We start from the raw sequence: 26320 nt of genomic DNA, 5'->3' as shown, positions 1-26320 counted from the left end.
TATTATGTAGATGTAGATATTTCCAGGTCTGATGGAAGCGATAAATCAAGAGAGATGTTGTGCCAAACAGATAGATATGCGAATTCGTTTTTCCCCCGAACCATAAAGGACTTTAATAAATGCTAGTCCCAACTTCGTAGAGCACTTCATTTTTTATGTGTATATGGCTGGTGTCCTAACACCACCAGCGACATGCCTTTTAGGTGGCTTGCGGGGTATTATGTAGATGTAGACATTTCCAGGTCTGATAGAAGCGATAAATCAAGCGAGATGTTGTGCCGAACAGATATACAGTGGAACCTGTTTAGTACGTTTCTGAAGGGACCACAAAAAATGAACGTACTAACCAGGAAAACGTGCTAACGAGGAAAGTAATAAATAGCAGTCGGGGTAATTGCAATCTGTGGAAAAGTCGTCATAATTACAATTACTATCGGTAGTTCTCGTAGGATCGCCTTCCTGAACTCTTTTCACCTTTACAATAAAGAAAATGGGCGCTACAATGAAAAACAATACCATGTGAGTAAAAATCACAATGTTTCATAGATTTCCCGAAGACAGTTACATGAAAACGGCGTCTTTCTCCCGTGATTTATCCTATATGTATTTATAGAAAGAGGACAAGTATAGCTAGTCACTTCTTTTTTGTCACAGCATACTCGGAGAATATAAAAACAACCCTGAGTATGTCAACGGGTTGTTTTTAAACATCATAAAAATTGGTCAAAATTATATTAACCTTAAATTACGGCAACAGCCGTACACATTCGCGCTTCTGGAATAAAGCCATATCGATTGTTATAGCGATCGATATATCGAATAATAACACGCAAGATTATTAGATTACGACGTAATTACAAGAAGATTTTATATTATACAGTTGAAATTTACTTTTAAAATTTGTTTAATGTCGTCTGCTTTCGTGCCGAGATCGAGTATTTTTAAGCTAAGCTTCGCGTGGAGATCCAGAGCATCGTCTGCTCCCGCAGCAGTAGTCAAATACGCACGTACTACGTAGCATTGACGTCGTGCAGTACTGCTTTAGATAAAGTGGGAATTGAATAAGACTCATTTCTTCATCATGATAACTCGTGTAATAGCAATAATTGCCCACTCGTGAAATTTGTGCGCAGTGGGCACTCCAGAGGCAACAGAAGGTGAGGAGCTCGGGGTGGGGAAAATTGGGGCTTCTCATTGGCTGCAGTTTTGCATAGTCAGACATTCCTGATAAATGGCCATATTTTATAATTCATCGCGTCATAACAATTGAGAAATGCATTTGGATAAATCACGGTCGAAGAAAGATATGTGGAATGAATGCATGAATTTTAATGGCTAGTTATAGTAAATTAAATCATGAATTCGGAGCTTTACGACCCTTAAGAAAATACTGGAGAACGAATTGCGGGTTGCGTCACGGCTAGCAATTGAGCGTACTAACCAGGAAAGCGCAATTTTTTCAAACGTACTAACCAAATACTTTTACCTGTATTTTGTTCCGTTGGTACCGGGACCGAGAGAAATCGTCGTACTAAGGAGGAAAACGTACTAAGGAGGAACGTACTAACCAAGTTCCACTGTATATGGGAATTTGTTTTTCCCCCAAACCATAAAGGACTTTTATAAATGCTAGTCCCAACTTCGTAGAGCACTTCATTTTTTATGTGTATATGGCTTGTGTCCTAACACCACCAGCGACATGCCTTTTAGGTGGCTTGCGGGGTATTATGTAGATGTAGATTTTTCTGCTTTGAACAGCTGGGCACCATGAACATGGCATTAACCCTTTCACTGCTGTGGACGTACCTGGTACGTTAGCACGGCAGACTGCTGTGGACGTACTTTTTCTTCCTCCATGCACTTTTGCTGAAGCACTTCGAAGGGTCCCTAATCCAACACCCTTTCCTCGACGAGCTCACCCTCGCTGGCCCCCCTCTTCGACCCTCCGAGCGGTGGGCCTCCCACCCCAAAAGTGACCGCTCGGACTGCATTTTGAAAATCAACCAATCAATCTGATCATCAAAAAATGATGGTTTGCATCGCACTCCTGCCAATCAAGCAATTAAGTATGTATTTGAACTGCGTTTCTGCGATGAGAAGTAACGATTTTGATAACTTTGCTATGTACATATAATGGCCTATTTCCTGTGGTCCGCAGCCACGTTTTTAGCAAAGTTAGTGAAATTGTTATTTCTCATCGCAGAAACTCAGTTCAAAGACGTACTTGATTGCTTGATTGTTAGGAGTGGGATGCAAACAATCATTTTTTGATGATTGGATTGATTGATAGATTTTCAAATTGCAGTCAGAGCGGTCACTTTTGGGGAGGGAGGATGGTAGGGTCGATGAGATGGTCCTGCGTGGGTGAACTCGTCGAGGATAGGGTCCCGGATTAGGGACCCTTTGGAGGGTTTACCACGCCCATTATTGAAGTACCTGCTCCATGGGCCCACAAAACACATTTTAATCTTTTCGCTGAATTTGAGGAGAAGGTTTTCGGAGATTGAACATCAGTGAAAAGGTTAAATACATTGAGTCCTCGTTTAACGTCACTTACCGTTCCTGAAAAATGTGATGATAAACGAAATGACGTTAATCGAAACATAATACCCCATAAGAAACAATGTAAAAAGTGAATATCGGCTGCTAGACCTCACAATTCCTACGTGAAAAAATTTTAGCGTATCATATCTGGGGCATTTTTTGCGATGGGAATGCCAAACTATCGCATGAATACGAGTTCCTGTCTTCATCAACGACAATAGCAGCACTGACGTAAATCCTTCTCCATTTTTGTATCTTCCCGCATTTGCTTTTCGGCTTCGCTATGGTGGCCGCCCGGGCGAGCGTCGCCTGGGCATCATCATCGCTGAAACATCGTTGCAGTTACAGGAACCAAATTATTGTGAACACGGCAAAAAAAATGATGACAAAAACTCAGAGTTCTACGTGGAAAAATTCCTTGAAATCACTTTTTAGGTTCCTGAAAGCCATTATGTCAAGTAAAACCTTGTGCACCTACCTAAGAACTCATTTTGCAAAAAATTTGCTTAAACCATAATCGCAATTAACAATAAACATATCATTTTACACTTCATTTAGACAGACTGTACTACCGCCCACAAAACGAACAACCTGCAACGCCCGCCGCTTCGCGTTTCTTTCTCGCACGAATTTTAAAAGACTTGACGTTATCGCGAAGCAAAGGTGCGATAAACGAATGACGGTCTCAAAATTTTCGTGACGTTATTGCGAAATGACGTTAAACGGGGTGACGTTGAACGAGGACTCACTGTAGATTTAAACATGAGTAATGTAACTTATTTATTCATCAGCAATGGTAACTTGTCAACAACTTTTTACCCAACTCGTCGAGGAAAGGGTCGGGGATTAGCCACGTTTCTATCAAAGTTAACAAAATTGCTATTTTTCGTCGCAGAAACACGGTTCAAAGACATACTTGATTGCTTGATTGTTAGGAGTGGGATGCAAAAAATCATTTTTTGATGAATGGATTTATTGATAGATTTTCAAATTGCAGTCAGAGCGGATGTAGATGCAGTAGATGTAGAGGGGTCACTTTTCGACCCCCGCTGGTAGGGTCGATGAGTCGGTCCTGCGTGGGTGAGCTCGTCGAGGAAAGGGTTCTTTATTAGCAACCCTTTGGAGGGTTTACCACGCCCATTATTGAAGTACCTGCTCCATGGCAACCACGAAACTCATTTTAATCTTTACTCTGCATTTGAGGAGAAGGTTTTCGGAGATTGAACAGCAGTGAAAGGGTTAAATAGATTTAAACATGAAGTAAAGTAGGTCAATTATTCTTCTTTATTGTACACGATGTTGTTGTTTCTTTTAACTTATTCATTCAACTGCACTGGTAACTAGTCAACAACTTTTTCTTACCCTTGACAACCCTTTGCTTATTCATAAACTTCAACACTTAATTTTGTTGATTTAAGTTAACATTTCGTTAAAACAATTGCTATTAACCCTTTTAGTGCGGAGCGCCAATATATCGGCTTTTACCGCTCGGCTGAAAAGTGTGGCGTGAGGATATATCGGCTTTTACATTATTGTTGTTAAATTTGAGGACATTGAAGTAAAAAAACTTATGTATCAGTAAACGTGTAAAAATTTTTCTGATTATTGTCCAATTATAATCTCATTAATTAAAAAAATACCGCTTAAAGATATCTAAAAAATTAACTATATGTATAATGTTTATTTTTCCTAGTTGCTACATTTCATTAAAATACCCTACTCATTTTTCGACTGTACCGCGGGAAGAAGGATAGCACTAAATGGATTAAGCAACGACATTGCATGAAATATCAACCAAATCCTGCATGTCTTTTTTGAATAAAATGTGAAAGATATGCATTCTCCTGTGCAGAGTAATGCCTGGGAAACAGATTGCTAAAGTATGTACATTAGATTCCGTTTAATGGGTCCACCGGGTACTTGGGGCAGATCTTGAAGAACAGAACCCAATAGATAGGAATATCCCAGAGTATTCTCCGCTTAATTGGGACAGCATGCCGCTTTATTGGGCCATGAGTCGGCGACATTGACTCTATACTCGCGACGAAATTAATTTTTTTGTTTGCAGAGTACTGTATTTTTTATATTTTCCTCCTTTGATGTAATCTTATTTTTTCACAAATGTTCCTATTCTTGCCCTATTTTGAAAGCTCTTGTTGTTATACTATCCACAAGAGGATAGGACTTTCCTTTAATAGGACTTAGTAAAAGACATTCGTTCAGAATCGCCCGAGGCTGTGAAAAATATTTTCAACTAAATAGTTATAATTCTTAAAAATGATAATAAGTTAATTGAACTCGCTGATTTATTAATCAAATTAATAGCTTAATAAACTTAGGTTGCATTATAAACATTCTTTAGTCTTCTTTCCACCATTTGTTTAATAGTCTTCGCGTGCTACCTATTCCCTGTGTCTACATACTTGGATGATAGAAGGAAAATAAGCTCTTATAAAAAATATTTTTTTAAAAACCAGCCTTTATATTTAGATTACAGGGGATGAGCAACGTTTATATATGACATAAAGCAAAAAAACTCAGTGACCCCGAAAAACCAAAAGTGACGTATTAAAAAAGTCACTATATTTATTAAATTTTCAGTGAATGGTAAGCCCCCTATGTTTCAAAATGCCACCCCTATGCTTTTAAATGCCTACTATGTGGATATGCCTAAAGTGGATAACTTTTACTGTGGTCGCAAAACACGAAAATCGACCATTTGGAACTTCTTAGATCAAAAACATGTTTTGGGGGGCTATAGGTTGACTGGGGGGTGGTTAAAGGGGGGTTGGAGAGAAAAGTTATATTTTCATGTATTGTCATCGGAAATGAAGAAGTGTGCAAAATTTCAGCGTTTTTGCTTCACAGGAAGTGAGTCAAATTTGAGTTACAAGATTTGTACCAGACAAACAGACAGACAGGTTGGTGAGTTGATATAAAGGCTGGAAAAAAGAGGTTAACTTCAATAATAAGTCAAGTGTCAGCAGACGTTTTCAACTCGGCCCATTGTTTCAGGCCGTGTGTGTCCCCCTGGAGGGAGATCATGTCTTTTGCGACCCGAGGGGTGGAGGCTCTGCGAGTTGTTCTGTGTTTTGCACCCCTGGGGTCGACGGCAATGAAGTGGAGGAGGCTCGGTGGCAGCCAGACGAGCCGATGGTTGTGCGAGAGAGGCCGCCTTCCCTCCCTGCCGTGTCTTCTTCGATGCACGTGAGTGTTTTGCATGATCTAGCACCACTCATTTGGCTGCATTTCTCCTTATGTAAAGACGCCACAATCACTTCAGTCGTTTAAAAGAAGGCTGTACACGACTCAAAAGACAAAGAATTCAATTCTTTGTTTATATTTCATGAGAAAAGAACAAATATTTATTTCGAAAACTGACTGGATAAACAATTGCATGACCTATATTTTGCGGTCTATTTACCGCTAAGAGGGGTAATAAAAGACGAGGGGTCAGGGTACCTCCTCCCGGATTGCAACGGTAAAGCCCATACCCCGCAGTGTTGGGTCCCGAAATAAAGACATCGTACACCCGCGACCAGGGTTGATTGATTTAAATCACAATTTAAATCACTTGATTTTTATTTTTTTAAATTAGGTGATTTAAATCATAATGTGATCTATATGTTTGATTTTTAAAGAGTCAAGAAAAGGAAGCTGTAAGTGTATAATTTTGATTTTTATTTTTTAATTAATACAATGAATCGACAGTTATCAGCACAATGGTGGCTCTTAAATAGAAATGATACTGTAGGAATGCATGTAACATGAGAATTTAAAAAAAAATGGCTTTGGTTAGAATACTAGTGTATCCATTGAAAAAAAAAATTGTTTTCTGATTTAACTTCTAAGCGGAGGCACCATACAAAGTTGCAATTACAGAATTTTTCTAAACTTCATATGCTTTAGAACCGCATAATATATACATTTGATACTTCCAATGCCAATTTTATATTATGCTGGCGTAATTTTCAATTTGATACCATTGGCATTTCCATAGTTCTCTCCCCTGATTGACTAAATGTTGTATTAAGTTTAGAGTATGTTGCCTCTTATTGTTTCTGCAAACGATCATTCTCCAATATGCTGCCCAAATAGTCAGTTTTGCAAATACAGTGGAACTTGGTAAGTACGTTCCTCCTTAGTACGTTTTCCTCCTTAGTACGATGATTTCTCTCGGTCCCGGTACCATCGGAACAAAATACAGGTAAAAGTATTTAGTTAGTACGTTTGAAAAAATTGCGCTTTCCTGGTTAGTACGCTAAATTGCTAGCCGTGACGCAACCCGCAATTCGTTCTCCAGTATCTTCTTAAGGGTCGTAAAGCTCCGAATTCATGATTTAATTTATTATTAATAGCCATTAAAATTCTTGCATTCATTCCACATCTCTTTCTTCGACCGTGATTTATCCAAATGCATTTCTCAATTGTTATGACGTGATGAATAATAAAATGCGGCCATTTATCAGGAATGTCTGACTATGCAAAACTGCAGCCAATGAGAAGCCCCAATTTTCCCCACCCCGAGCTCCTCACCTTCTATTGCCTCTGGAGTGCCCACTGCGTACAAATTTCACGAGTGGGCAATTGTTGCTATTGCACGAGTTATCATGATGAAGAAATGAGTCTTATCCAATTCCCACTTTATCTAAAGCAGTACTGCACGACGTCAATGCTACGTAGTACGTGCGTATTTGACTACTGCTGCGGGAGCAGACGATGCTCTGGATCTCCACGCGAAGCTTAGCTTAAAAATACTTGATCTCGGCACGAAAGCAGACGACATTAAACAAATTTTAAAAGTAAATTTCAACTGTATAATATAAAATCTTCTTGTAATTACCTCGTAATCTAATAATCTTGCGTGTTATTATTCGATATATCGATCGCTATAACAATCGATATGGCTTTATTCCAGAAGCGCGAATGTGTACGGCTGTGGCCGTAATTTAAGGTTAATATAATTTTGTCCAATTTTTATGTTTAAAAAGAACCCGTTGGCATACTCAGGGTTGTTGTTATATTTTCCGAGTATGCTGTGACAAAAAAGAAATGACTTAGCTATACTTGTCCTCTTTCTATAAATACATATAGGATAAATCACGGGAGAAAGACGCCGTTTTCATGTCTTCGGGAAATCTATGAAATATCGTGATTTTTTAATCACATGGTGTTGTTTTTCAATGTAGCGCCCATTTTCTTTATTTTAAAGGTGAAAAGAGTTCAGGAAGGCGATCCTACGAAAACTACCGATAGTAATTGTAATTATGACGATTTTTCCACAGATTGCAATTACCCGACTGCTATTTTTTACTTTCCTCGTTAGCACGTTTTCCTGGTTACTACGTTCATTTTTTGTGGTCCCTTAAGAAACGTACTAAACAGGTTCCACTGTAACTGAATTTTTGATGAATGGAGAATCATAAAAATCTCATTTAAATTAAATAAAATCTGATTTAAATATAAAAAAATCATGATTTTTATTAACCCTGCCCGCGACTGTCATAAAAGGGGGAGAACTAGGGAACGTACATATATGGCTTTCGTTCTTTTGGTCAGGAAAATCTCAGACAGAAATATGCTCCCGGATCAAGAAACGTCCACACGTTTTAGTAGGGAAAAGGTTAATCATAGGGATTGCATTGGTACAATTGACACATGGATCAAAGGGGAATTTTCTCTCAAGCGGCGTTGAATGGAACAAATTCACGGAATATGTTAATGCACACAGGTGGATAGTCACTTTATGGGGCTGGAAAAAAGGCGGGATTACATTTACGGGAATTAATGATGTTATAATGAAACACTTACTTGCAATTTTCCACAAAAATAAAATTTTTACTACGACTCGAGTTTCAATGATACTACATCATTTTCAAGTAACAACTGAGAGAGGAGAAATGGGGTGGAAGGTCCTCAAGGAGCTGGTTGGAATGGATAGGGGTGCAAGGCGTGGGGGGAGGGGGGGAGAGGGGAGAGTGGAAAAACCAGAGGAGGTAAAAAGGTTGGGAATTGAAGGGTTTTTTCCCGGGTTAACAAACTTGAACATAGAAATGAATGCATTTGAATACACGTGGCTGTCTTCTTATCATCGGGTGTTTCCGAGGGCCATCCGTGAATGGTGTGGAAGGGGGGGGAAAGACGTCTTCTGTGCCCGTGGGCTGCCGTGAGGATTAGTAGGGTCTTCGGGGGTGCGTTCTTCTGAGGGTGTGTAGGTGGGGGGCGGGGGGTCGGCGGTTAGGATTCACTGCATGGTTCTTGTGGGATCTCTTTCACGTCGAGTGGGCGACAGGAGGGGGGGAGAAGGGATTTTAACACTTCTGGGAAACGCACTATTGGAACTTAATGGCAAGCAAGGGCGATTTTGAAAGGTAGAGGTGGTCATTGAGAAGGGAAACCTGGGAATGTTTATGTTGGTAGATCTCTAATTGTTCCAAGGCATCTAATGGCCCTCGGAAACACCCGAAGATAGGAAGACCGCCACGTGTATTCAAATGCATTCATTTCTATGTTCAAGTTTGTTAACCCGGGAAAAAACCCTTCAAATCCCAACCTTTTTACCTCCTCTGGTTTTTCCACTCTCCCCTCTCCTCCCCCCCCCCCCCCCACCTTGCACCCCTATCCATTCCAACCAGCTCCTTGAGGACCTTCCACCCCATTTCTCCTCTCTCAGTTGTTACTTGAAAATGATGTAGTATCATTGAAACTCGAGTCGTAGTAAAAATTTTATTTTTGTGGAAAATTGCAAGTAAGTGTTTCATTATGAATCAATTCCACTCCATCTCGCTTGATTCCTCGAATTTTATAATGATGTTATGCCCGAATCGTCCATGCATGGACCCATGGGGTAGCATTTACAGTGCAACCTCGATATAACGACACCCCACGGTGCACCAATAAACACTCGCTATAGCGAATTGTCGCTTTACCGGAGGTGGAGCAAATAATAGCCAATATTCCTGTTGCGAACAGATATACAGGAACAGGAGTGGTGCGGCGACAGATAAACATCTATCCGATAAACGTAAGCATAAATCCAGACGAAAGGCGATGTTTTTTTGCATCACTAAATTTCCTTACTCAAATAACGACTAAGGTGAGGTGGGGTAAGTGCGACTGCGGGGTAAGTGCGACCCCCCTTCAGGAAAATCGTATTTCCGCTCTCGAAGCAGGTGGCGGTCATGCAACATATTCTTCACATAGTTATGAAACCAGAGCCAACGACTTTGTAATATTTATCCCTTAATTTCTCGTTCCACATGCTTAGGAATTATACCCGTCCGTTCATCTCGTAGTCTTAGTTGGTTGTGAGAAGAGGCTATACCGCAGTTCCCTCTGAATTAACGCATAGGAGGTGTTAGGTAAGAACTATATCTTGTTTTCTCTTCTTCATGGATTGGTTTTCCTTGCTTTACTTTAAATTTAGGAACTCGGGTCATTATATTTAGTTTAGATGGGGGGTCGCACTTTCCCCGTCGTAACCATCCATTCCTACCTTCCGGGGCAAGTGCGACCCCGTTGCCTGGGGTAAGTGCGACCCCCTGTCGCACTTACCCCAGGCTACGAGGCTGAAGTATGGATTGAATTTTTAGTTTCTGATTAACAGTTCTTGCGTTAAACTTTTAGTTTCTCTCTGGCAGTTCATGCGTTAAACTTTCTTAAATAAATGTTGCAAAACACCGAAGTTTATAAAACCAGGTCTTTTAATTAGAGTCCTCTCATCAACTTTTATTTTGAAGGTTTATCTGATTAAGATAGCTTATTTCAGTTTGTTGATTGATTATGATAGGGCATTGGATATCGTGTCTTCTGACGAGGAGGACGTAGACGACATGGTATTAATGCCTGAAACAAGATAGCATGAGTCGAAAAAGCTTAACAAATTAGGTGACTAACATTCAAAGTGGAGATTGGATTCTGGCTAGATTCAGCAGCAAAAAGTCAGTTGCTCACTATGTAGGGATAATTCTGAAGATATTAATCTGAATATCTCCAGAATTATCCCTACTCTACAGAATTATCCCTAATAATCTGAATAAGGTGATGCCGTGGTTTTCTTTTTGAGGACATTTTTTGGAACTGAATTAAGTTTCACCTGTCCACGGAATGAGGATTCCAGCGAAATACATAGGGAAGATCTCTTCTTCTTCATCCTAGCGTTTGTGCCGTGCTATTGCAGGGTCCGCTGTTCTGCAAAGTCTTCTCCACTTGGCTCGATCCAGGGCGTCTACTGGCGTGGCGTTGATGGTCTTCATTTCCGCCTTAATTTTGTCGAGCCAGTGCATCTTTGGTCGTCTTCGTGGTCGGCGTCCTTCAGTACTCAGTCACATTGCTGTTTTGGCCACGGAGTTCTCATCACTACGCACCACATGCCCATACCACCGCAGTCGAGCCTCCCGCATCTTGTCTGTGATCGATGCAACTCCCATTCTTTTCCGAATGTCTTCATTCCTGATGTGATCCAGGCGGGAGATGCCTAGGATCCATCGCAGCATCCTCATTTCCATGACATGCATGGCCTGTTCTTGATTTGCTGTGGCTGGCCAACATTCTGCTCCATTTAGGGCCACTGGGCTGACTACGGTCTTGTATACTTTAGCCCTGAATCGTTCGGGCATTCGACGGTCGCACAATACGCCAGTCACTTGGCGCCATTTCAGCCATGTTGCATTAATTCGAGCTCGTGTGTTGGCGGTTGTGCTTCCATCGTTGCTGATGACAGAGCCCAAATATTTAAACTTCTCGACCTTTTCAAGGTCCTCGCCGTCGATGCTGATCGTGCCATCGGTTTGAGGTCCACACTCCATGTACTCAGTCTTCTTGGTGTTTAATCGCAACCCATAGTTGTCGAGTCGTACCATCCATAGTTGAGTTCGCTGCTGTAACTCGGGTCTGGTGGTGCTGGCAAGGAAGACATCATCGGCGAACAGTAGTGACCAAGGATGTGATTCTTGGAGACAGGCTGTGACTGCATCCATGCACAGGATGAAAAGGAGCGGAGAGAGGGCCGATCCTTGGTGGACGCCAACAGTGATTGGGAAAAGCAGTGATATTCCTGATGGGCAATGGACGGAGCTGGTGACGTTGGTGTAGAGAAGCTTCACCCATGACACTTAGACTTCAGGGATGTCGTGAGAACGGAGGGCATGCCAGATAAGGTCGTGTGGCACGCGATCGAAGGCCTTCTCCAGATCAAGGGAAGACATATGCACTGGCTTGTTCTTCTCTCGGTGCCTCTCCAAGCGCAGCCTAGCTGCGTGTATTGCGCCTGTTGTGTCACTCCCCTTTACAAATCCACACTGGTTGGGTGTGATGCGAACAATGTGTCTAAGCCTAGCATCAATTGCTCTTTCGAATATTTTCATGGCGTGGCATAAAAGCCGGATCGGGCGGTAGTTGGAGCATTCTGCGACGTCACCTTTACCCTTCCAGATGGGCACAGACACAGGGAAGATGTTGTAAAAATATTACCGAAGCCTTCTGTCGGCCGTCGAGGAAAGTTAACGTTTTGCCTATCTTTCTCGGGGTAAAACTTAAAATAAACTAATAAATATTTAATGTTCAATTGGTTGAAGACCATGAGTTTTTCTTTATTTTGCTTTTTTATTTAATAACGTAAATTACATTAGAGAAGAAATTCTTTGTTCATTACTTTGCTCGTACAATCTAGTTTGTATTCAGATTTGTTGTCATATGCAAGATTTATATTTTTTATTATTTTTTATTTATTCAGCTTTTATGCACACTAGATATTTTAAATACACTTTTGAATTAATCTTTAACAGTTGAATACTGTTACCATCATTAAAAAAACACATTAACACTAGGAATACCGGACTTGACACCCCTCCTAGAACTACCAAATGGAGTCATTTTGACTCCTACCTTATAATTGTTTATTTTTCCAGTTTATCTATGTTTTTATTTATACATTGCTTTAGTTTATCATTTTCGTTTATTATTGCATTGTTTCAGACGTGATTTAAATAAAAAATTATATTTAAAAAAAATGCGAGATTCGAAAGTATTGCTTTGAATTTTTTTTCCTAGATGTTATGTTGTTTTAATAGGATTTTCACAGAGTGATTGGATGAAACAGCAAACATAGACATTTCAACACATTTTATCGTTATGTTTGAATGATCAAAAATATTACCTAGGTTACATGGAAGTCGGGAAGATAATTAAATACAGCAAAAAAACTGCATTTGATAAGCCACGCATTTGGCTAAGGTGCTTTACAGTCCAAGCATTGACGTTCATTTAAATTGCCCACACAAAGACTTTCGGCAGGTCATACTATTCCAAACTGATCGATTGTTTTTGCACTTTGGTTTTGCCAGGAAATATTTTTTTGCAGAGTCCCGTCAGAAGAATATGCAGCATTGGACACGCCACGCTTTTGCCGAGATCTAATTTGAGTATCAGCCAACTCTGTATCGAGCTTTTTCAAAAGCGTCTTGCGCGAAATGTTTTAGGTAGTCACCTTGTACACAATCCATGAATACCTGCTAAATCAGAAGTATTTTCCAACGAGTGGATAGGCCATCGCTGAGTATATGTTCTTGTGGTATACATGTGGTTTCATTTATTTTAGTACTTCTCTTCTATTTATTTACCTTTCCCACGATGCTAGTACCCTAGCTTTTTTGCTGTTCGGCGAATTTGACTGAGGTAATGTAATTATCTACAGTAACATTTCACCCTTTTACAGAAACGGTTGCATTAGTTTCAGTGCTACTAAATGGCAATCTGCATGAAGTGAATAATCTTTTCCAGCATAAGGGAAGGCATTTGCAAGATATTTGCAATCCTTGTCAACAGCTAACCAATATTCATGGCCGTATTTTTCCGGCTTAGAAGGAATGTACTGAGTGAAATACACCTGATTTTACTGGGGAAAATTTGATCAACAACCGTGATGTACGGACCAGGTTTGTAACAAGCAATGTAATTATCTGTGAATCTATCCTACACTACTGAAAAGATGGCATACTTGACAGTTTTGAGCCGCTGGAATCGATTAGATTTCTCATCAAATCTTAGATAATTCAAAATTTTTACAAACCGGTTCCCAGTCGTTCATTTTAGATAATGGTATTCCCCAGTCGTTTGCCCAAATACTTGCAATAGAGAGATCATTTGTACCTGATATTCCGCGGGCATAAAATGTGGCTATGCATGCATCTAGCTCCCCATCGAAAAGAGTAAAATCTTCATAATTTTGTCTGCGTGCTTTACATCGCTTTATGTGAGCCGGTATACATGAACCGATAAATAATATCTTTGTTTTGATACTCCTTATGAAAGGGAAAGTAAATGTAAATTACTGCATATCTTTCAAACGTGTTATGTAGGAATCTTCAGACTAGCTAGAAACGTTTAGAGGAATAAAAACTTCGACTTCGTCAGGGATGAAATGATCTTCATTTCGCATTCCGATTTACCTTCCGGTGTAGAATGCAACATAGAAAGGACTTCTTCACGCTTTAGCCTACTTCTTCTGGTCATACTGCCAGTCAGGAAAAATGAAAGCCTTACTTCACAAGAGTTCTGCAGTCCACTAGAGAGTTCACTGGATTCACTAATGCAAAGGACAGCGCACTGTTTTCCTGCGCGGCGCGCGGCAGCCAGCGCTGTCAGAGCCGACAATGCTAGGACAGTAACTTTATTTCATTCTACTGATTTATTTTCCTGGTTCATCATTATATCAATGGAAGTATACAAAGGTACTTTTTCAGGTTTGAAAATCAACTTCCACGTAGTCAAGGGTGAAATAAAAGTGCTGCAGCGCAATACTGTGTATACAGTATTGTGCTGCCGCGAGTCTGACAGGCGGGGAGAAGGGAGGGGTAAGGGATGAGGGGCAGACACGACGGCTTCTGAACACATGAATTTGAAAATGCTCAATATGAATGGCATATTCACCACTTTATCGCAGGATAAAATGATATCAGAACATTCATATGGTTTGTAGTTCCAAACACGGACCCGTAAAATTACAAATGCCTTCAAATTCTCGCAAATATTGGCCTAAAAGCGAAATAATTAAATAGTTAAGCCATCGATTGACTTAAATTAGTTATTAATATAAGAAGAAATAAACTCTTGAACAAATATTACTATTTGGCGAAAAGACAAGCAAAATACATTAGGGAGTCAAAATGACTCCCTTTGGTAGTCGAAGGTAAATTTTGAAAAATGTGTACTATTTTACTTTCTAGAACTATTTTGATCGCAAAGTCTTATTTTGTGTCAAAAATGAATAAAAGTCACGGAATTTCAGGCCGGAATACGTCAAATTTTAGTCAGGGCAGAGAAATAAAATTCGCGAGGAGTCAAAATGACTCCATCGGTAGTTCTAGTGTTAAACAACAATTCCATACTGTGCCATAATTAACCAAAAAACGCGAAAAAAAAATCTACTTACATTGCCTAAGATAAAAGTTGATTTCTCGAGAATGGTTAAACATAATTTGGTACTTTAAAAAGCAATGTACAGCTGAATTTCTGGGAAAATCGCACTTACCCCATGTGCCGCGTAATGTATAAATATATTGCACATCAGCCATGGGACGCACTTGCCCCATGTACGGGGTAAGTGCGATCCCTCTACAAGATTGTAAGAAAAAATTTATAAAAATTACCACTTTACAGAGAGAGGATTTTTAATGTAATTATCATTTTCAGTGATTCACATACATATTATACATTGAATCTCCTGTTTTTAGCTAGCCTAGAAAATTTTTCTAAGCTAGTTAAAGTTGATGTATGCTATTTAGGGGTCGCACTTACCCCACCTTACCTTAACTATTCAAACAATTTATAAGCGCCGTACTGAATAAAAATCATGCAAAGCATTGTTTCGTCAATCATTATATTTATCGAACGACAGTTTACCACATAAATTTGAGACTGAGCACTCCATTAACTTCATTTCTAACAGATCGCTAGCAATTACAGAGGTTAAGGAGTCTTGATGAAAGTCTTCCGGCGGTGAAACCCTCGTTATGGCGAGAGCCAACACCGAAAGGGTCTCGTAAAAACGAATTTTTTAACACACTTATTATAGGGTGAATTGACGGTGCATCGGCTATCTCTCGTAATAGCGGGGGTCTCGTTATAGCCCGTACTCGCTTTAACGAGGTTCCACTGTACTATCGTGTGCTATGCCCTCACCAGTCTTTCCTATATCCTCCTGCTGTCCCTCCCTCATTATCGTTTGTCCAAATTCTACACTGATCTGAATTGGTTACCTCTTCATTGCCAAAGGGATTATATCCTGGGATCTTTTCTGTTCTCCTTATTCCAAAAACAGACTCCTGCATACCTTACGAATTATTCATCCCCGCAAAAAAGTTACTGGAATTTCCAGCCGCCGTGTTTCTGACCTTCAAATTCCTCAGGCCCGCACCAGTATATATTTCGTATCTTTTCATCCAACTGCGTCTACATTCTGGAACTCTCTTCCGCCAAATATTAAGTCGTCACAATCACTTCAGTCGTTTAAAAGAAGGCAGTACAGGCGGTCCTCGACTTTCGTACACTCGACTTTCGTACAATTCGCACTTTCGTACGTTCAAAATTGACACCTTTTACTTGACTTTCGTACGCTAAATTCGGACTTTCGGACGTTGGTCTGTAATTTTTTTAAAATTCCCGCGATGTTTATTGCGCATCCCAACATTCAATTGTTTCAAATGGCAGTACATGCAAACAATACGAACGTATATAATTAAGGGAATTGTTGGTTGACTCTAATCTAGGTGATTTATTTGGGAGAGGGACTGCCTGCTATAGGCTCCTTTGTCAAGAGAAGAAGAAGGCCTTCATTGAAGATATTTTTCAAAAGAAGTTGACTAGACATCATGAAGTAGCTTTCAAATAAAACTAGTAAGATCTTCTTTCTAATTGTATTCTTTCGTTTGAGTGCTGTTTAATTCATGTAAACCTTCAGCAACGATATTGCACGAAATATCACCCGAATTCCGTTTGTCTTTTGTCTTTTTTGAATAACATGCGAAATATACGCGATCACGAATGTCACCTGCCAAATGTCGAATTTTGGTGTAAAAATTAAAAGGTATCCAGAGTGTGGGTTCAACGAATACATTTTTTTATGCTACTTGATATGTCCTTTTATTTATAGTGGACGTAATAAGTAGAATGTCAACTTAAACGCCAAGAGGAAGTTTCACTCGATAGCCAACGGAGTTCTTGTTTTTTAAGCTTTCATTTGCATTTTCTGCGTATTTTCGAAAGAAATTAGATGATTTGAGGAGTTTTATTAACATATTATTAAAATTAAGTCAATTGTAATGAATTCCGTGAAAAAAAGGTTTTAGTGCGTACATTCCACTCTTTTGGAACGTAACCCCTAATTAGTATGGAAGTCAATGGTTCGCCTTCCGTACATTCGACTTTCGTACAAGTTTTCGGGGAACGCATTGTGTACGAAAGTCGGGGACCGCCTGTACTCCTATTTGAAGTCTGGGGCTTGATTCAGTCTCCTCCACTCATTAAAGTTATCATCTTAAAGTTGTGATGTTTTCAAAACTCTCTACATAAATGTGTGTGTTCATTACTGTCTGTGTTAAAACTTATATTTTTTGTTATTAGCATTGAATATTTTACATTTTTTGTATAAATATCTACTACTTGTCAGCCTAGCAATAATCCCCGTAATGCCTCATGTTAGTCAAAATGCCTTTTATTAAGAGTAGTACATTTCCTGTATTTTCTATTTTTTGCTCTCATAGGTTTTACACAGAGCATAATAAAAATATTCATTATAGTGCAGAGGAAATTTAAGAGATTGATGATCCAAAAATTACTAATCAATAAATTAAAATTCTTGTATATCTCCTTATCTTTGTACCAACCCCTTGAGGCTTCATTTTTCAAAAAACAATTTTTAATCCGTTGGATACCATCAATATACCCCTTTTAGCGGGGAAATGATCATGCCCGTCGCATTATGACAAGGCGCAAAAGATTCAGCTACGAATTCTTTGCCATATTCTCCGTAGCATGCTTCGCTAGGGTGGTTCTTGTTTTTAAAGTATGAATTGAGTGAAATTAAAAAATGAATAAAGTATGAAAATTATTTTTGAAATCGGACACTGGGAAAACGTGCTGCATATCACTTAACCCTAATGCGGGCAACATATTTTTCTGACGAAATTGGGCAAGGTGAGTCCAATGGACTCTTTTAACTTTTGCTTTTAATTTAAACTATTAAACAGTGAAAAATAATACTTTTCACGTCAATTTGTACATATTGTGCACTATAGAATCATTTAAAACATAAAATGGATTATTTTCTGTTTAACAAAATTTTTACAGTACTTATTAATTTCATACATAGTCAAACAGCGAGTACAGCGGACTCTTTTTACTAATTCTTTCTGTTTTCACTGCATAAAACACCAAATATTTATCGTTACATGTACATGATGATAATTTTACATCATTTTGACAATTCGAACCAAATATATGTAAAATGCACATTACTTTTTACATTTCGTGCAAACAGACTCACCTTGACCGGATTTGTGGGAATTCAGGGAAAAAAATTATTTTTTAAGTTACTTTAATTCCGACAGAAGTTTGAATTACTCTAATTTATATGAAAAATACAATTAGAAGAAGTAAAGAATTTACAACATGCCGACATTTCAATAACATAATAAAATTCTCAAAAATGTGATGCGATGAGTCCAAGAGACTCACCTTGCATTGTATTAGGGTTAAAGTTTTGAAATTTTGGTATTTTTGGGTGTTTTTTGGACATTAGTGAAGGTGATGTCACTCTCGGATTATTCTATCACTTTTTTGTCTTCTGTGATGACTCGTTCAACATTTTCAGTGTACCATCTCAAATATCTTTCATTTCTTCCTTTTGGTTCACGAGATATCGCACCGAGAGCACCACACACCCCAGTCACACACTTTGGGTGGCACGCGGGTTGCATACTCTCAATTTTTGTTGATCATTCTCACTCGTCATAAAAGCATAAAATTCTTTAGATAAACTTTAAATTCCCTCAATATAACTTATTACGGAGGCTTCCGCGGTTAGTTGATTGGTGATGGTCTTCCGGGTTTACACCGCATTGATTCATGTTATTGTGGACGACAGTTTCGGGCACGTTCCAGCTCCCGTCTTCGGGTCCAAACGATCTGCAGATCTGCGACCCTTATATATATATATATATATATATATATAAATATGTGGCCGATCGAGGCGAACGAACAAAAATTGTACTACTAAAACATAGACACACGTAAAAAAAAGGGACACTCACAAATAAACGTTCAGACGTTTCAGCGGATTGATCCGCTATCCTCAATGCTGAAGGTGAACTCGGCCACATATTTATATTATCGCTTAGTGCGCTTTCATCAAGATTTTATATATATATATATATATATATATATATATAGCTAGTCAGGCGGCCGTTGATTTGAATTCCATTGTTGGAAAAGCCGTTTGAAAGATGAGGATGAAGGATAGCCGTCTTCCCTATTGAAGTTCTTTTGGTGACTTGCTATTTCAATCGCCTCCCTTATCAACCTAGGGAAATATTTATTTTCCCTGGCGATGATTTTCGATTCCTTGAAAAGTATGACGTGCCCGGGTTCCGACCATGAATACACTCTGCAACCACAGACAGACGATAATTTTTCTTTTCGGTTGCCTTTAGATGTTCTTTTATTCTGCATTTGAGTGATCTAGATGTTTGCCCGATGTATGATAAACCACAGGAACACGTTACTTCATACACTCCTTCATAGATATCTGATGGATGACGATCTTTTTCACTCCGGAGGAGGTCTGAGGTCTTCTTCAAGCTTTTAAATCACGTCAGAACATCATGTTTGGCGAGAACTCTAGCAATTCTTTCCAACGTTCCAGCCACGTATGGCAAGAGAGCATGTGCCTTTGCCTTTTGCTGGTCTTCCATTGCAGTGTCCAAGGCCACATCTCTTTTCTCCCCCTCCTTACGCGAGGTTTTTCAAATCAGTACCCGATCGTAGCCATTTTCTTGGAGCGTGGTTTCCTCAATATAACCTTGAATGGATATTTATCACTGTTTATTACCAAAACGGGCTTAGTAGCAGAGGTTTATTCTCCATATCTAAATCTTATAAGGGCTGGTACATTGTACCAGCTTTTATTTTCGTGGTTTTAAAGCTTATACTGCGTATCCTTGAGGATATAACAGTATGTACCAGTAGAGTGGTCCTTATAATAAAGTTTTCGAATTTCTTTTGGGACGCCCCCCAGTTTTGTTCCATTTGGTGAGAAAATAAACTATGAAAATTATTTTTGCAATCGGATGCCGGGAAAACGTGCCGCATCGCACTTAAAGTGTAGAAATTTTGGTATTTTTGGGTTTTTTTCAGTCATAACTGAAGATGATGTCACTCTTGGATTATTCTATCACTTTTTTGTCTTCTGTGATGACTCGTTCAACATTTTCAGTGTACCATCTCAAATTTCTTTCATTTCTGCCGTTTGGTTCCCGAGATATCGCACCGAGAGCACCACACACCCCAGTCAGACACTTAGGGTGTCACGCGGGTTGCATGCTCTTAACTTTTGTTGATCATTCTCACTTGTCGTGAAAGCATAAAATTCTTTAGATAAACTTTAAACTTCGTCTTTATAACCTTGAGTGCTATATTTCGCTACCTTGGTTTGACAAGGTTCTTACTGACATTTTTGCAAAATTTGGTGTTTTCACTCAAGATGACTAAGTTTATGTTTCTCTATGTGTTGCACCAGTTTTTATTCCTCTATGTGAAATAATAACAGATTTAGAACAGTGACAAAGTTCCAACTGCAAGGAGAAAAAACTAATATTTGGTGTGACAAGGTTCTGACTGCATTTTACTTATTTTCTTACTCATATAAACATGTAAAAAAATATAATAAATGACATATTTTCTTAAAGTAATAATTATCACTAGTGTATGTGCCAAAAATCAAATATAAATTCCTATTAATAATAGAAATAGAGCAGTTTAAAACTTTGACAAGGTTTTTCTCAAAACCAGCTGATGGGCAGTTAGAACCTTGTCAAACCAAGGTAGCGATTTATCACTATTTTTTGCCAAAGCGGGCTTGTGTTTTATGCTTAAAAAAAGTGTTTTATTCCCCATATCTAATTCTTATATCTAGGTGCATCTATCTAAATTCACCCTGAATGCTCGCATAATCTTTAACATATGGGCCCGAGCACTGATGATAAATTATATTAGATTTCGAGAAATTTCAAATCTGAGTCCCTGATGTAAGTCGACAACCATTCTACATACGACATACAAATTATACAAATACGACAAATTTTCAAGCGCGCGAAAAGGCGACGGCTAAGTATGAATGCTGGCAAAACCCCGTGTGATGTCGTTCTGGTTCCCGCTGTTGCCGTGTGAGGAGACCTTGGCACGAGTCATTGAGCGCTGATACAACGCAGGCCGCTAGCAGGTAGCATTTGGCTTAAATAAGGATTATTAACGCCCTATCAAAGGAAGGAAACTTTCCGACCTTAGGCAATTTTAATTGGTGATTATTATGAGATGTTTCCCTGAGCTCTCTGCCTCGTGCATGCATTGGTAATGGGCATATTTGATGTTTCATTTCTTCCCTTTGGTTCGCAGTATATCTATTGATGTTTTGTACAACCTAGAAAACCAGATTTTTAACGAGGTATCAGTAATTAGCCTACGTATTTAATGTTAGAATGTAGGTTTCCGCGGCGATGGTTTGATATCTGCATGTCTTCATGGTTTCCTTCCGCATCAGCTGGTTCGTGGACAACAGTTTTGCTGGCTATCCTGCCAGCGTCTTCAGGTCGAAGGTGTCGGCTGTCGGTTTCTGCCTCGCTTATAACTGCCATCGCCGAACTTGCATGGTCGGAACATGGCCACGACATCAAATTTGAGGAGAAGAAACTATTAGTTGAGGAGTGCCGATACTTCCCTAGACAAATCAGGGAAGCAATAGAAATTCAAAAAATACGGTTGAATTTCAATAGAGAAGATGGATACTTCCTTCACAGCGCATGGATAAGAGTAATCAAAGAGAGAGCCAATCAGAGAGAAGCACCCACTCAGACAGTCAATCACAGTGCAGCTCCCATCCAGCCTACAGTATATAAGCGAGGCAGAAACCGACAGCTGACACCTTCGACCTGAAGACGCTGGCAGGACAGCCAGCGAAACTTGTCCACAACAACAAGCTGACGCTGAAGGATGTACGTTATTTATATGTACGTATTTAATGTTAAAAAAGATGAAAGAAAGTATGCATGTTTTAATTTGTAAAATTAACGTATATTTTTTTAACAACTTATTATTTAAGCTTTCGTTAATATTTATATTGAAATCGAGCTGCCACATTTTTATTTGTTTAGTAATTAATCTCAAGAATTTTGACTTTCAGGTTCACAATGGCAATTCGCCCATGCGACCAGCTGAGCATCATTCTCCTGGCGTTCCTTGCGAGAGTGAAGAGCAGATCCCGAGACAGTATTTGGAGCGAAGGCTGGATGAGAGCATAGGTAATGTGTAGGCAAACTCACCAATAGGGTGGTTTCCTATTATTTTTTTATTGCCTAAATCGAAAGATTATTACTCCTGGAGTACATATTTCACACTTTTAGATTTTTAAATGACGATATCTATTTTTCACAATTAATTGAAAAGTGAAAATTTTCAAGCGCGCGAAAACGCGACGCGTAAGAATGAATGCCGGGAAATCTCACCATATGCCGTATTTCTGGTTCCCCTGCTGCCGCCCTGTGAGGTGACCTTGAGGCGAGTTGAGCGCTGATACGACGCAGGCTGCTAGTGGGTAGCTGAGTACCCTGCTGGCTGGTAGCGCTTGGCTCAAATAAGGATTATATTAATACCTTATCAAACGAGGAAAACTTTCCGATCTTAGCCAGTTTTAATAAGTGATTGTTAAGACATGTTTCCCTGAGCTCTTTGCCTCATGCATGCATTGGTAACCTCAGACGATGTAAAACTCCTATCTTCTCGTATAGAAACTAGGTCCCTGTGACGTCACGTGGAGTGGCATCGCATGGGCTTTTCAAATGAGGATAAAAAATGGACCATTGCCATTTGTCTAAACCGGTATTTCTAAAGCGAAATAATTTGTATATTATGAATACAGTAATGGTGGGTAACGAATCGCAATCAATGCCTTTCGTTTTCTTTGATGGAGGAAACTACCATATTGACAATGCTAATGGTGACTGTGAACAGTGGTGCAGGTTTAGGAGGATAAAACCCCCCCAGAGCTCTGAAAATTTTTTAAGTATAACCCTTTCCAGATGGGAGAGTTTTCGTCTTACAAGGAGACATCGTCAAAGTGATGTTCGGTATCTGGATGTGGATGTTATTTTCTTAAACTATATAGGTAAGGTAGAAAAAGTGTCACGGCTTTCTTCCACATAGGCCTGGGTTCGAGAGATGTTCGCATGTAAAGATTTTGCGCAGCATGACATCCATTGAGTAAACGTTCCCTCTCATCTACGGCCGTGGTGGTCCCAGTGTCGGCAATATTTTTTCCCTCTTCTAATTTTTGAAATCACTGTTACATTATATCCCCATTCGTTTTATTTAGTTACTTCGCGAATTATTTAATTTAATATCAATTTATGGATTTTAAACGGAACTCCGAATTGTTCCGTACCACTCGAATTAGAGGACGTAGTTAATTAACTTGCACGTGAATTGATATTAAATTCAAAAATTTGCGAAGTAACTAAATAAAACGAGTGGGGATAAGAGTAACAGTGATTTCAAAAATTAGAAGAGGGAAAAAATATTGCCGACACTGGGACTCGAACCCAGGGTATCAACTACAGGTTAGGGGACTAACGCCCTACACGTTTAAAAAGCATTTATTTGCTTACTTTGGCACAGTACAATATATAAAATTTACATATTTTTTAAATATCCTTTAAAATCACCTACAGTTATACAAATATTTAGAATAGTTATATGGCACACCTTTGTACATGCATTTTTATAAATATTTAAATAAAAAACGAACCAGGGGTACCAACTACAGGTTAGGGGACTAACACCCTAGACCGCACCGCCACGGCCGCAGTTATAAGGGAGCGATTACTCAAGGGCTGTCATGCTGCGAGATATCTTTACATGCGAATATCTCTCGAACCCGGGCCTATGTGGAAGAAAGCCGTGACACTTTTTCTATCTTACCTATATATAATTAATCGTAGAGGGCGTAACTTGGTGGAAATCCATAATAGCACGAATACAAGGATCAAGAACTTTGCTATTTCCACATAATATTTTATTAGCACCGACCATGGTTTCGTTACAGAGTAACATTATCAAGGTGATAATGTTACTCTGTAACGAAACCATGGTCAGTGCTAATAAAATATTATGTGGAAATAGCAAAGTTCTTGATCCTTGTATTCGTGTTACCTATATAGTTTCAGTTAATAACATCCGCATCCAAATCCCAAACATCACTTTGACGATGTCTCCTTGTTAGCATGACTGCTGTACTGAGCCCCAAGAGACTTCTTTCTCGTGGTACAGAGCATTTTTGGAGACATTTGTTAAGAAGGGTCTCGCGGATAATCACACGCTCTTTCAGCTCCAACCTTTTTTGACCCCGCCCTGCAAGAACTCCGTATTATCACACGCACATGAATCACTTTATAAATTTCTATAGTAACTGCATGCACATTATTTATGGCCCGGTCAAAACAGAAATTGACCCTTGGATAAATACCGTGGTTTACTATTATTTTTTTATTGCCTAAATCGAAAGATTATCACTCCTGGAGTAAGTATTTCACGCTTTTAGATTTTTAAATGACGATATCTATTTTGGAGGAAGAGTTCTCGGGTTTCCAGCTGGGTCCAAGGGTTTATCAGCACCGACATTTCGAAGGCTAAGTCTGCCATCGTCTTCAGGGTGAATGGATTAGCCAAGTTGTGTCCTTCCTATATACCGTCGCGTTGGTTTCAGTTGGGCTCTGATTGGTCGGCGGTCGGGCCAATGCATGTCCTCTCCCCCCCCTTCAGCTTTTTCAGAGCTGGTTTCCACACATTGCTCAGATGGAAGCCGGCGTCTCTGTTCATGATTTTCTCCTCAAGCCTGATTTCCACTGCCTCCTTCACGACATGATCCCAGTAATTTTTGGCATGGCATATTAGTTCTGTACCTTGAAAATTTATTCGGTGACCGTTTTCTAGGCTGTGCTCTGCCACCGCAGACTTATTGGGTTAGCACAGTCTGATGCATCTTTCGTGCTCCTTCAAGCGTTTTTCAATGGTGCGTCCGGTCTCCCCGATGTACACTTGGCCGCATTCACACGGTATGCGATAGGCTCCTGATGTCTTCAATCCCAATTTATCCTTGGTGGTTCGGAGAAGGGCCTTGAGATTTCCCAGTGGTTTGTGGATTGTCTCCACATTGTGCCTTCTTAATATCCTTGCAATTTTGTTGGATATTGTTGAGACGTATGGCAGGCAGGCTCTCACTGTTGGTTTTACGTCAGGTTTATCGGCTTCTGCTTTTTTCCTTTAGGACCTTTTAAGGGCCATTTTGATGTCTCCCTCTGTAAATCCGTTTGAGCGGAAGGTAGTCCTTAGGTGATCAATTTCCGACTTTAGGTGTTTGGCATCAGAGACAGCTTTGGCTAATCAATTCACCCTGAAGAGGATGGCAGACTTAGCCTTCGAAACGTTGGTGCTGATAAACCCTTGGACCCGTCTGGAAACCCGAGAACTCTTCCTCCAGTCTATTCGCCGGGAAAACCTTAGATCCTTCAATATCTATTTTTAGTGATTAAATGAAAAGTGAAATTCAGCTTATTAAAACAACTTGTCTGTTTCCACACTATTTTATTTTCACCGGCCTTGGTTTCGGTAACTTGTGCCATGGTACATAGCCTTGGGTGACAGCCTTTATATAATGGTTTTTCGGGAGGGGGAGGAAGGGAGGGCAGGGGTTATTGGGGTGTGTTCATTCCGAGGTTACTGATGACGTCAATGGGCGATGGGTTGGAGGTAGGGTAATGTTCAGAAGGGGTGAGTGGAATGGGAACGTATGGTCGTTACATAATTTAAAATCAGCGGGGCAATTCACAACTTCAAACAGTTCTAAGAAATCCAGTTTCCGCCCCTTGTCGTGTACATGTAAAATTATTGCATCAAAATTGCACCAGTGGTGTTCGTCATTTAAATGTCTTGCAATTCCTGGTGAGTCGTCATTATTTACGAAACATCGTCTATGTTCTCTCATTCTCGTTTTAAAACTCCACCCAGTCTGGCCAATATATTTGGTTTCACAATCGTCACAAGTCAGTTCATACCCTCCACTTTTATTATCATTACAATATGCGTCTTTAGAGTTAAACAACTGTATGAACTGACTTGTGACGATTGTGAAACCAAATTTATTGGCCAGACTGGCGCCATTTTTTCTGAGCATTGTCCAAATTTAAACGTAGTTCGAAGGTCTAAGGAGTTAAACAATGTCTGTTGAACTCCTGTGTGAGATTCGTCTTTAATTTACAGCGAGATGAACACATTACCCCTTATTTTTAAAAGCTGTCCTGGTTTGATCTTTAATCAAGGAGAAAATATAACACGGCTTGTTTTATGTTCAATCTCTTCAAGTATGGTAGCCCTCTGTATTTAAAGGTTCTTTTCCTTCCCAGATGTAAACACACTAAAGACAAAACCCCCATTTCCCCCCCCACAGTTTTGATTC

The 26320-nt window shown here is 39.6% G+C and overlaps 1 protein-coding gene across 2 annotated transcripts in view; it reads left to right on the top strand.

Annotated features, from left to right (window-relative positions):
* Window positions 1-26320, top strand: part of LOC124170007 — a 90256-nt gene that overhangs the window by 38701 nt on the left and 25235 nt on the right. Inside the window, exons 4-5 of one of the 2 annotated variants that reach the window (XM_046548692.1) lie at window positions 5560-5751; window positions 21995-22112. In XM_046548692.1, coding sequence (XP_046404648.1) covers window positions 5560-5751; window positions 21995-22112 — 310 coding nt within the window. The remainder of the gene's footprint in view (window positions 1-5559; window positions 5752-21994; window positions 22113-26320) is intronic. The other variant, XM_046548693.1, reaches the window with a different exon arrangement.

The sequence above is a fragment of the Ischnura elegans genome, chromosome 13 (assembly GCF_921293095.1).
Source record: "Ischnura elegans chromosome 13, ioIscEleg1.1, whole genome shotgun sequence".
NCBI classification, from domain to species: domain Eukaryota; kingdom Metazoa; phylum Arthropoda; class Insecta; order Odonata; family Coenagrionidae; genus Ischnura; species Ischnura elegans.
This window is presented reverse-complemented; position numbering and strand designations above follow the sequence as displayed.